Source organism: Eleutherodactylus coqui, chromosome 9 (assembly GCF_035609145.1).
Source record: "Eleutherodactylus coqui strain aEleCoq1 chromosome 9, aEleCoq1.hap1, whole genome shotgun sequence".
NCBI classification, from domain to species: Eukaryota; Metazoa; Chordata; class Amphibia; order Anura; family Eleutherodactylidae; genus Eleutherodactylus; species Eleutherodactylus coqui.
Genome location: NC_089845.1, coordinates 89,794,707 through 89,808,638, shown reverse-complemented (window position 1 = coordinate 89,808,638; position 13,932 = coordinate 89,794,707). Strand labels below are relative to the sequence as shown.

At 41.4% G+C, this 13,932-nt stretch overlaps 1 protein-coding gene across 1 annotated transcript in view; it reads left to right on the top strand.

Moving 5' to 3' along the window:
* Positions 1–8,757: 8,757 nt before the first annotated feature.
* The window catches only part of KLHL14 (kelch like family member 14), an 80,838-nt gene continuing 75,663 nt past the window's right edge, over positions 8,758–13,932 (top strand). Inside the window, exon 1 of the mRNA XM_066578978.1 lies at positions 8,758–9,647. Within this exon, the coding sequence (XP_066435075.1) occupies positions 8,758–9,647 (890 nt within the window). The remainder of the gene's footprint in view (positions 9,648–13,932) is intronic.

The window sequence follows — 13,932 nt, the reverse complement described above, 5'->3', positions numbered from 1 at the left end:
AAATATGTTCCTATGCATAAATGCCACTTTATGAAGCCCCTGACAACTTTTTTTTTTTTTTACTTTTCTTTCATTATGTGTTGTAAAAGAGGTGCTGGCTGGATTTATTACCATGTTTGCTACTACAGTACAGCAATATTCCAGACTGGTAGAATGCCCAATTGTCTTATCTGTTGGTTGCACTTTTATAAGCTCCCAAACTACTTAAAAAAAACCTACAAAAAATACTAACCTAATACTCTCCATTCTAGCGCTAAGAATTGGCGCCATCTGTTCTTACAAAGAGCAGGAGAGGAAGTATTGGTTGCCCTACATGCTACAAGCACTTCTACAGTACAGATGGTGACCACGCTACTCTACACAAGCATGTAAAGATCTAGTGCGGTCACCCATGCCTATTGCTAGGCAGCTGCCCAAACTCCTCTGAAATCTGCTTTGCTTCTATAGACAATGTTCATTATGTAGTCTGAGGAAATTAAAATGAAGTTTCACTTTAAGATGGCTAGCATCATAGCCATTTTATATACCTTATGTCATTGAGCCTTTGCTATAATAATAACTATCATTCATTGTAGTTGTTACACATCTGAATATTGGTAAAGGGACTGTCATGTCCCCTAATATCTGTTAGAGGGTGCATTCACATGTTGCTAATATGCTGAAGATTTTGTTGCAGATTGTGGTGCAGATCTGCAGCAGATTTTACTCTTTCAATTGAATTCAAATTGAAGAGGTAATATTTGCTGCAGATCTGCACCAAAATCCAAGACAAAATCTGCAGCACATCAGCTATGTGTGAACATATCCTAAAAGGGGCTCATTCACATCAGCATTGGAGACTCTGCTCAGAACCTTCCTCACTGATTTCGGTAAACATCCCGGATGAACTAGCACTGCGTGCAGCAATATATTGTCCAGGAAAGTGCCAGACTGCATAATGGGAGCTAGCAGAGACCCATCATAGTCATTGGGCTTCATCCAGTGCTGCCTTGGTCTGGCATGTGCCAGATCTGGCACTTCTGTTTTTGCCCTTGTTCAGCTCCTCTAGGATGCAATGGAAAAAGAAAGCGTTGATGTGGACAATCTCTAATACTTACCTTGTCCTTATTTAATGGACCAACGCAGAACGGAATGACTGGTACACACTGGTGAGTAGTGTCACCTGCTTCTGCCCCTCCACACCATGGGAAGGGCTGCATGGAAGTCTATGATTAGGTGCCAGCACAGTCAAGGCGAATGTCTTAGACTACTGCTTCTTCCATATTGCTTATACAGGGAAGCAGTATTTTATGGTTGTGGCAATGGATGTGATCGCATCAGTAGCATTTGATGCTAGTGCAATCCTATTGAATAAGGAATGGTTGACTGCATATAATTATTCAGCCTTCACATTACGTGTCAAGTGACAGTCACTTTTAATTCCCCTTAAGACATATAACCATACACAGCATGGGGTTTTGATCAAAACGATAAAAAAAAGTACAATTTATAGTTGCCTTCATTGGCTTACAGTGATTGTCATGGAAATTTATGTTGATCAGAATTTTTAGATTCTTTATGGTTTTTTGACCCAAACAATGTTATCCTCCTGCTTTTCTATAGTGATATGATATGACTTTCCTAATAAAAGAACCACTAACGTCTATGTTTGCAGATAGAGAAGGCAACATGTACTGTATAAGGCTAATAATTGGTTTTCCAGTTGTTATAACAACGTCAGTATTTGATCACTATGATGGTGACAGTCTTTTATACATAATAGGAAAGAGACTGGTGAGAAAACAGGTAGCAGAAACTTCTTAGTAGATCCTTAGAGCAAGCTTGAGGGAAGGGGATGCAGGAGTATGAGGCTTCCTTACAGAAAACACAGGGCATGGGCTACATGACAGGGGTGGGATAGTGATATCATTGATGGTGTACTGGAGCAACCAGCAACACCCAAATGTAAAGCATGATGGCAACCATGATGTGGATGGGGTGGTAATATATCATTATTAATGGTGTATGGAGGGAGGCACATAAGCAACAATCTAGTGATAATATCTTCTCTATGTGCTAGGATCCATAGAACACATGATCAGAGAATGTTACTACAGGGAATGGGATAAATGAGAAGGTCAGGGTGGGAATATCTCATTCTGTGTATGGAGGCGGCAATACACGACATGCTTACAAAAAGTTAGTCGGAGATGTGGGGTACATTACAGGGATGGGGTAGTAATATTTCCTTATTCTGTGTACAGGAGATCAGCAGCACAATATCCTCCAAAAAAGTTACACAGTGCATGAGGTAAGACAGGGATATGGGAGGTAAGACAGGGATATGGGAGGTAAGACAGGGATATGGTAATAATATCTTTGTCTGCTGGGGGGGGGGGGGGGGGGCAACACAACATGTACTCACCGAAACTTTGCGTGGTGTCAGAGGTACATGGCATAAAATAAATAATTCAAGAACTCTCCCGGGTCACACCAGGCTATTAAACTAACAGAGAAACAAAATTGCCACAGGGCAACCAGAAGCCTGTTGGTTATGACCCGCACTGAAGTAAAACAAAACCTTTATTATATAAGTGACATAAAACACCTATGACCATATTAAAACTACAAGTCTTTTGCAGCTCCTATAGACTAAAGTATTCTTGGCTTGTAGATCATGCCATAATGGTATAGAAATTGGGAGGTCACCAAGCTGATCCCTATTAGGCTAGAATACGGAGGGTTTGAACACATGTCACAATCCCCCACATGTATATAGAGAGCAGCAGTAAAGTCCTGAGCTAAAATGTAACCTCTACCCTCCACCCCCCACCCCGGCATGTTTCGCCTAACTAGGTGTCATAAAGGGAAAGAACAGGGCTACAAATAATAGTTTCTGGGTTACATAACAAGGATGGGGGGCTAATACTGCATCCCCTTATTCTGAGTATGGGGGAGATTATCAGACATAACACTTCTTGATAGTAACTTTGCATATTGCAATGGTTACATGACAGGGATTTAGTAATAATATCACCTTATTCTGTGTATAGGGGAGATCAGCGGCATAATACATTCTCACAGTAACTGTGCACAGTACATGGCATACATGACAGGGATGGGATAATAATACAGTACCTCCCTATTCTGTGGAGATCAGAAGTATAACATCCACCCAGAAGGTTAGCACAGTATATGGGGTACATAACAGGGATGGGGTGCTAATATCTCCTTACTCTGTGGAGTTCAGCAGACCTAACACCTACTCTCAGTAACTTTGCACAGTATATGACTTATGACAGGGATGGGGTGCTAATGTCTCCTTCTTCTGTATATGTGGGGGATCAGTAGACATAAGACCTCCTCTCTTACTTTGCATGGTTACATGACAAGGATGGAATAATACTATCTCCTTATTCTGTGGAGATAAGTAGCACTACAACTTCTCAGTAACTTTGCACAGTATATGGCTTATGACAGGTATGTGGTACTAATATCTCCTTTTTCTGTATATGGGGGGGGGGGAGTTCTGCACACATAAGACCTCTTCTCAGTAACTTTGCATGACAAGGATGGGGTAATACTAATCTCCTTTTTCTGTGGAGATCAGCAGCACAACATCCTCCCAGAAAGTTTGCACAGTACATGGGGTACATGACAGGGATGGGGTGCTAGTATCTCCTTTTCTGTATATGGGGAGATCAGCAGCACTACATCCTCTCAGTAACTTTGCACAGTATATGGCTTATGACATGTATGGGGTGCTAATAGCTCCTTTTTCTGTATATGGGCAGATCTGCAGATATAAGTCTTTTCTCAGTAACTTTGCACAGTATATGGCTTATAACAGTTATGGGTTGCTAATATCTCCTTATTCTGTATATGGGGGGATCAGCAGACAAAACACCTCCTCTCAGTAACTTTGCATTGTTACATGACAAGGATGGAGTAATACTATCTCCTTATTCTGTGGAGATCAGCAGCACAACATCCCCCGAGAAAGTTTGCACAGTACGTGGGGTACAAGATAGGGATGGGGTGCTAGTATCTCCTTTTTCTGTATATGGTGGAAATTAGCAGCACTACATCCTCTCAGTAACTTTGTACAGTATATGGCTTATAACAGGTATGGGGTGCTAATATCTCCTTTTTATGATTATGGGGGGATCTGCAGACATAAGTCCTCTTCTCAGTAACTTTGCACAGTATATGGCTTATGACAGGTATGGGTTGCTAATATCACCTTTTTATGAATATGGGGAGATCTGCAGACATAAGTCCTCTTCTCAGTAACTTTGCACAGTATATGGCTTATGACAGCTATGGCATGGTGCTGCTAATATCTTCTTTTTATGAATATGGGGGGGATCTGCAGACATATGTCCTCTTCTCCGTAACTTTGCACAGTATATGGCTTATAACAGGTATGGGGTGCTAATATCTCCTTTTTATGATTATGGGGAGATCTGCAGACATATGTCCTCTTCTCCGTAACTTTGCACAGTATATGGCTTATGACAGCTATGGCATGGTGCTGCTAATATCTTCTTTTTATGAATATGGGGGGGATCTGCAGACATATGTCCTCTTCTCCGTAACTTTGCACAGTATATGGCTAATAACAGGTATGGGGTGCTAATATCTCCTTTTTATGAATATGGGGGGATCTGCAGACATACGTCCTCTTCTCCGTAACTTTGCACAGTATATGGCTTATAACAGGTATGGGTTGCTAATATCACCTTTTTATGAATATGGGGGGGATCTGCAGACGTATGTCCTCTTCTCAGTAACTTTGCACAGTATATGGCTTATGACAGGTATGGGGTGTTAATATCTCATTTCCCTGTATATGGGGGGAGACTGCAGACATAAAACCTCTTCTCAGTAACTTTGCATGACAAGGATGGGGTAATACTAATCTCCTTATTCTGTGGAGATCAGCAGCACAACATCCTCCCAGAAAGTTTGCACAGTACATGGGGTACATGACAGGGATGGGGTGGTAATATCTCCTTATTCTGTGAAGGAGGAGGAGGGATAAGAGTTTATTTTTTGTCATAAGACAGCTACTCATTCATCCAGATCACAGCTAAAAAAAAACTGGTGGCAGAAATGAGCAGTCTCGGCTCAGCAGCAGAGTCGCCCGCCTGTGAAGGCAGAGAGAAATTGACTAATTAGCAATGCGCACTAAAACTTGACGGTTCTTTATAGAGAGAGAGATGAGAGAGGGATGGGGAAAGGGAGGAGGAGGAGGACAGGGAGGGGGAGGGCTTCGTTTCCCCCCTTTTCTTTCTTCCAAAGATGTTTGAAATCGCAGTCATTTACGCTCGACAATTTTTACAATAGCCTTGAGCCATAATTTTGCCCGGCTCCTCAGCATCCAGCCCCCTCGCATGGTCTCTCTCCACTGGCCATGCACGACCGTTTCTCTCCCCAACCGTGGATTTCCTATTACTCTCGTTACGACTCACTGAGCCCCAGGCCCAAGGATAATGATGTGTTGTTTCTTGGTAGCATAATTTGTCACACGTACATTTTTTTCCCTTCTTCTTCTCCTTCTTCTCTTGCAGGAAGCTCTGCTCACTCTCCCTGTCTCCTCTCCTGTTCTCCCTCTCTCCTTCTCACACTACTACTATTATTTACCCCATGCTCTCTTCTAATTCACCATGATCAAATGATGACCCACACCATACTCTGTGCCCACTGACTGCTTGGAGTTTGGGGACGAGAAGCTTGTTTTGGGTAATTTGTATCTCAAGGAGCTGCAGATCTTTCCCAGGGAAGGAGTGTGATCCTTTTGGGGGTAGGAAGAGAAAGTCATCCTAGACTTTGGCATCCGGTGAAGGCAGGTAAGTTTCTGGCCTTGTGTATTTGTGTCCAGGCTCTTTTCTATAGTGACACTATACAGGAGGTTTGCAATTGTTGACAGTAAACTCTGAATACAGGGGAGAGAATAGGAGGATGGGAGGGGGAGAGTGACCAGGTCCAGCTGGAAGGAGATCCTCTTGCAAATACAGCACATGCTGCTGCTGCTGGAGAGGGGAAAGTGGCATGGGGATACTATATAAGTGCCCTTAACATCTTCGCTGCCTGGTTTGTATCTTAGGGTAGTACTTTGCAGCAGGGGACTCAAATCATACCAGATTACCATCTGCATGGAGTTTGCATGTTTTCCTCATATTGATATGGCTTTCCTCCGGGCACTTGGGTTTCATTGCAAATACTTAGAAACATATGTAAACTTGAAAAATACGCAGCACTCCCAAATAGATTAGGTGCAATGGTATTTATTCACCCAAAGAAACATATGTAGGGGCAATCTCATAGGAAGTCTTTTAACCTAACTGTATTCCTACTGTAGCATAGGTGAATTAAATGAAACTGGATGTAGTGACCAGTGTGAGTGAATTGCCTGTACAGTGCTGTGGACTATGTTGGAGCTACTATATAAATGCTGAAGTGTGCTGCATTCATACAATGGTACTGGGAGCAGGGCTGCAATGTGATCTGCAGCGGGACCAGCAGGCATCTTATTCAGAGGGTCTCTAAGATCCTGGCCATGGGATGAGCTGAGCATCATCGCTGCTGCTGCTTCTTATCTGATTGCTGCCAGCAATTATTTCAGTAATGCCTTCTTTCCTTTGGTAAATTAGCTTGCTACTTTTTAGGGTTTTGCAGAGGGGTGTGTGGTGATTACTGTACAATATCCCAGCTACTGTAATATATGGATTTGGAAAACAGGGATGAGAAAAAGAAATGTGCACAAAGTGACTAACATAATTCTGGTTAACGCTACATATGGATAGGACTGGTAATCTTGTTGCCTTTTAACTACTCCATTGCAAATAATAATACATTGCACAAGAAACATAGGGTAATAGTGCAATATTGAGACTTTATATATTTTATAAGCTGAATAAAAAAATGTTATATATATTTTTTTTTACTGAGGTTGAATGTAGAGTAAAACCAGGAATATTTACTGCCCTCTTCTAGTTTCTGGGCCACTTTTGCTGGCAGTGAGTGACTTTTGACAGGCATGTGTGGCTGAGATGCATACAACATCAGCAGGCACATGGTGTTCCAGCGAAAGTATCAAGGTGTCAGATGTGTCTCTGGGCAGCTCAGCATCATTACTATGTGCTCAGACAGAATGGGAGGGACCGCCTCTGTGATGACTTCTGAAGTTAGTCCAGGATGTACAGTGACAGTACCTGAGATATCTGGTAAAGCATCTGTCCTAGATTCCAAGTTGCTAGCTTTAGATAACTAATAGCACTAAGTTTTAGTATTAATATGACATGCTTTGCAACTATCTTTATGTTTTGACAGCTGATTCTGACTTTATCTATTCTCCACAGTACATAAAACAAATGTAGCAAATTAATAGCAAAGCATAATAATATGAAAAATCTCACTACAGGGCTGCTAAATCTCAGGATGTATATTTTCTAGTTATTTACAGCTGGTTTATTGTGCTACATTTTGTTACTAAATTCACAATCCACTCTGTGAAGTTTTGAAAGTTGAACAGGTGCATTTTTCTAAACTGAGCCTACCGTTCAGTACTTGGATGTATGCACTTTATCTCAACATGTGATGAGCACAGTTTGCTGATGTTCAGACTGTTTTCTCTGTACATGCAGATATGAGCATGTCTGTCCTCTTAAAGGAACAATGATTAATTCTAAAATACAGTTTGATAATGAAATTAAATTAAGGCCACAGGTGTTGTTTTAGACTAAAGAAATAAAATCTGATCTGGAGAACCCAAATGCTGTATTGTCATCACATCTAAGAATATCATAGAGAGATTAACAAAGAAGTTGATGCATTCCAAAAATAGCAAGTGAAAAAATGTACAATTTTTTTCACTCACATTCACTGCAATTTTGCAGTCCTTGTATAAGGCTGAAATGTTGTATTAAACAGGCGTAATTGAATTATGCATTTTTTTCACTGGATCTCTCGGAGTGCTTCAACTTGTTTGTCTTTCCATTGTATGGGACCTTCGATCAAGGTTCATCTTACTTGAACCCGTCTTCCTGCTTCTCTGGATAGAAAGATAGATAGATATGAGATAGATAGATATGAGATAGATAGATAGATAGATAGATAGATATGAGATAGATAGAGTCCGCCATAATAATAATATGTTGCCTTAATATCTGTGTTTTAATTTCCTTCTGGTTGGTATCACCTTTAGACATTAGGCATCGTAGTTAGGCATCTTGGAGCTATGGCATCTTTGATATGGCATTTACAATGCCTTCAGAACATGGGTATTACTCTGCTGCTGAGATCCTTCTATATGTGTGTTATAGATACTCTTTGTGTTGTTACAGAACTTAATGACATTCTTTATATCTCAATGTTAAAGGGGTTGTCCAAGATGTTTTTTTTTCCCAAACCATGTTCCCCCTGCCATGAAAGAATAAACTGTCATATTCTCCTGGCTCCCTGCTGAGCTCTGTCTTTGGCTGCAGCAGCCTGTGATGTCCTGTAAACAGACTGCTGCAGCCTGTAAACAGACAAGGCATGGAGGACCAAGCAGCAGTGCAGGAGAGGCAGGGAGCCAGCAGAGGTGAGTATATGAATCTTTATTATTTTATGACAAGCAAAACATGCTTTATGGGGAAAAAATATCTTGGACAATCCCTTTAAGTAATAAAACCTTCAAAAATGTTTATGTTTAAGCATAATAGTTTGCTCATCTCACAGCCACATTTTAAATTCATTGTAGGTTTCTGCAGAAATTTGCACTAGAGTCCCGCCATGTCCAGATCGGGGGACAGGACTTCCACCTTTGACCCGAGCCACAGTGATAATCTGCTCCATGGCCTGAACCTCCTGTGGAGAAAGCAGCTCTTCTGTGATGTGACCTTGACTGCACAAGGACAGCAGTTCCACTGCCACAAAGCTGTACTTGCATCCTGTTCTCAGTACTTTAGATCTCTGTTCTCTAATCACCCTGGGCAGGATGGCATTTCATCTGTTCCAAAGGACCAACAGCAACAGTCAGATGAGCCTGGAACACCCTCTTCTTCACCCGATGAGAAGATGCTCGTCAGCCCTAGGGCCATTAACAACCTGGTTTTGCAAGGATGTTCCTCAATAGGGCTCAGATTGGTCTTGGAGTACCTTTACACAGCCAATGTTACCTTGTCTCTAGATACAGTTGAGGAGGTATTATCAGTCAGCAAGATCTTGTACATTCCTCAGGTGACAAAGCTTTGTGTACAGTTTCTCAATGATCAGATTTCAGTGCAGAACTATAAGCAGGTGTGCAAAATTGCAGCTCTTCATGGCCTGGAGGAGACAAAGAAGCTGGCCAATAAGTATTTGGTGGAGGATGTGTTGCTTCTCAACTTTGAAGAGATGCGTTCCATGCTGGACTCCTTACCACCTCCAGTGGAGTCTGAGCTTGCTCTCTTTCAGATGTCTGTACTTTGGCTGGAACATGACAGGGAAACACGCATGCAGTATGCCCCAGATCTCATGAAGAGACTTCGCTTTGCTCTCATCCCAGCGCCAGAGTTGGTAGAGAGGGTACAGTCAGTAGACTTTATGAGGACTGACCCAGTATGCCAAAAGTTACTGCTGGACGCTATGAATTATCACCTAATGCCTTTCAGACAGCACTGCAGGCAGAGCATGGCCAGCAGGTGAGCAAAAGCCATCCATAACTTCTCTTAAATCTGCCATGTTATCTTCTATGAATTGTTGCAATTTTCTCCCTTTCTGTTGTGTTGTAATGCAATGTGTACTTGAAAAGTTTGCCCCCTTTTGATAATCAATTTTTGTTAATAGGGTCCGACAAAAATAGGCTAATCACAAGATGTCTCCCATCTTTCAGCTGGCAGCAATTGTTCAGTTCCCCAGCAGTGCAACCACTGCTTAAATGAAGCACTACATGATATCTATGTCTGTGTAGATGCTGGGTCCAAAGACAGAGATGCTCTTTGTAGCCACCTCTGTCCAAGGAAATTGACAGAGGTCCCATATGAGGGACCCCCCTCTAATAACTCACAATGCCCTAATATGATATTTGAAAATGGGTTTTATAATCCTAAAATGTAGATTTTACCTTCGTTTAACTTAAATATTAGGTATACATGGTTTGCATGGCCAGTAGTCATTTTGACGCACAGTTTATCACTAAAAAGCCAGTGGTGATGGTCAGTTTCTTAAATAAATCTATAATGCATCCACCAGTATTATATATTACATTTGAGTTGTAATGCTGTTTATACCCTTAACGGGGTTGTTTGGTTGTAAACCATTGACAATCTATTCTTAGGGCTTATTAACACTTTTCTTCTTTTTGTGTGTATGCAGTCCATGTTTGCACACGGGCCCACTGACTTCAATAGGCCTTTTTAGACATGGAAAAAATTGCTGCAAATCCTGTTTTCACCCTTGTCACAGACAAGAGTAGGATATGCAATGTCTACCTTCCCTGCCGCTCGGACAGCACATGTGTTTGTGGGACCAGCATGCTTGTACACTGAGCTGATTTCTGCAGGAAGCAGACAGCTCCATTCCCACTACATTTGCCAGGTTTGGTATTATAGGTAAAGTTTACAATGAAGTAAATGGAAACTTTGCTTGTAATACCAAGTCAGGCCACTTCAGAGGGAATGGAGCTGTCTGCTTCCTGCAGAAATCAGCTCAGTGCATGAGCACATTGATCCGGCAAACAGCTGATCAGAACGTGTCCTGAATGGCAGACCCCTACCGATTTAATATTGGTGATCTATCAGAAATATAGGCCATGAATAGCTTGCAGAAATTCCTGCAGAAATCCAATATTGTTGGTTTGATCTTGTTTGTAAAAAGAGAGTTTCCTATAAAAGCATAATATTATGCATTTGCTTCTATTTAAATTACTCCATGAATAGCTTGTGTGAGACCAGGGGGCTTTCTTGGCCTGCATTGGTGCATGTTTGGTCTTTCTTGGGAATATATAGGTGCATGTTTGCCAAGATGGTAGTGAAAACTCCATAATTTCATCCCATTCTTATTCACTATTAGGCTACAGTAACCTGTTGTGTAAAATATAACAATTTGTAAAACAATTAAAAGGGGTTGTCTTATAAAGAGAACAGTCTCTATATATCCTATTAGAGCATATGGATTTCATATGGGGTGATCCTCTACTTGGAACCTCTCTCAATGGGGCAAAATAAGAGTGGTTCTCACTTTGGTAGACTTAAGCTGTCCATATATTAGCATATATTCATCTAAATGGCAACCATGTAATTCTTCATTTTCCTTTCTTACTTGCTGGGGTGTTAGAAGCTAGATCACCAAAGTCGTGAAAGTTGTGAAACCGCTCCTTAACTTTTTATGTCAGTGATTAAAATAATGTTTTCGAACATTATTCAGAAGGCAGAGTATTAGTAGATATGTTCAAATGTCGTTACATTATCTATTGGATCATATAAATGTGGTTAAAAAATCTGAAAAGATGTCTCAGACAGTGTTATAATCATACAATCATAGTCTTTATTGTAGGAGTCATACAATTAATATAGACTTAGTAAAACATAACAGATAAAAATCACCGATCAGCCATAATTTTCTCAACATCCTAGCCAGCACATCAGACAGGAGAAGCCCTTGATTTCCATTGAGGCAGGAGTCACTTATATCAGGGTGAAGGTCCCAGGCATCTCGTCAGTTCCATAGGCAATCTTCTGTCTATCCATTCTCAAGCACATTATTCACTCTTTACAAAAAGTGTCTACATGCCTACATGCACATAGACATTCTAGTGTTCATTCATGCTGGCTCATCTTAATGTTTGCCCGACTGTGTTGTCCCATCCCCAAGCATTGGCCAGATACCTTGAGAAGTCACAAATTTGACGAGCAAACATTAAGGGCTTCTTTACACAAGAGTATGCATTTTTGCACACGCCTCATTGCAATGTATTTGTGTTATGAAAGGCTTTTTTTCCACGCATAGCGACACATTTTACGGTACATCTTGCGCACACAGGGCATGTTCATTTGCTTGCGGCAGATGAAAAAGCCCCAATTTAGTCTGAGTTCAAGATGTGTTTTTTTTCTCACGGAATTGCACAGCATATTATACTTCCCATTGCACGTGCATTTACACACCCTCCATAGACTTCTATGACAACCTTCGGTGTGCAGGAAAATAGAGCATGTTCTAGTCTTATATGCACACAAAATCAAGGAATGTGTAAGAACCCTTTAACATCAATGGGTTCTATGCTCTACGTAGTGCGCGCATACATTTTACGCCTGTGTGAAGGAGCCCTAGGACCCATTGTTCTAGATAGACCCTGTCTTAAATATACCGTCACCAGACTGACTACAAGTAATGCCCTTTTACACGGAGAGCTAATCGTTCAAAAAAATTGTTCAAACAAGCGAAAATAACCAATAATCATTCAGTGTGAATGCAACCAACAATCGAATGATGAATCGTTCACTTTTCGTTCGTCGTTATGCCGGCAAAAAAATCATCGTTGGCTCGTTCACTTATCATTCAGTTTAAATACCGATCGTTCAGTCCTTCTCATTCACTTACAGCAAACGCGAAAGACTCAACCATCTCTTGTGTAAACGAGCCAACGATGTATTTGCCTGTATAAACAGGCTGAACGAGCGAACTCTGACATCATAGAAAAAGCAAAACCTTTATTTTAAAGATTTGCGAAAAAGTGGTTGAAACACAAACATATACATGTGGTGGCAGTATGATGACCTACAATCTCTAGCATGGGATAATTTGCTGATGATACTAACAGGCCTCCGTGTGTTTAGTGAGTTGAGTCAAATTTATTACCCCACATTCTCCATTTAAAAATTCGGAACAATAATCGCTATTTTTACCATCTTATTAAATGTTATACCTCATGACTACCGGTATATTCATAAATCACCCCTGATGTCTCTCAGAAGGGTGCAAAACACAGGATTTTGTCATGAAAGCATATTATATCTCACAGAAAAAGCCAAATACACACCACCTGATACTGCAGGGCAGGCTCAATCGCCATATTCCCTAGTAGAATGCCAAAAGCCAGTTGGCAACATGGGAGAGCTAAATGTTCAGTGCTGACTAATGTGCAGCCACTCGCCTCAACCCAGATTGGGGGAGATGTGACTGCAGACAACATAGTCTGTGCATGTGAACTGATACCAAGGATGCCAGCCATAGATGAGTGTAACACAGCATACAAGAATATAACCTTTACTGGCAAAGCAGTGGATTGCACTGTATCACCACAGTGCGCCACACTGGCCGGGCATCCCGGGCTCCCCAAGCATCTATAGCAAACTGCATGCAAAAAAAACTGCTAAATGCGGGTGCTAGTCTGCATTTTGACCAAAACACGTAAGCTGACGGTGACGGACCGAGACAAGGCCACGACACGCATGTTAGAACCAACGCTATAAATAAAATCACAATGGTGGGAGAAAAAATGTACAAAGACATAACTCGCAGAAAAAGAAGCCTAATATACATCACCTGATACGGCAAGGCAGGCTCCTTGGGTATATAGTTATTGAGCCTGCCCCGCAGGGTCAAGAGAAGGTGGGTGGAGCTGATAAACTGCATGACATCGGTGTATTTTTTTCAGCTTCCTTAGCAGCCAAAAGGCACATTTTTTTCGGCTGTATTGACTACTACGGTACTAGTACAGACCAGCCAACATATCAAAGAGGACCTGTGATGTCCTCAGGTTAGAAGGGACGGACGCTGAGGTTTGCAACCATGGCCTTCTGACTTAATCACAGCTATTCTTTTATCTCTACTCCCATCCATTCGCCATTACCAAGTCCTGTTAGATTCGGCTCCCCGCTCTTTGAATCTGTCAAGTGAAGTCTACACTGATCAAGGTCAATGGATGACATCAGATTTGATTGAGGCCATATTTATACGGGTGAGTTTCACACATTACTTCTGTCCAAT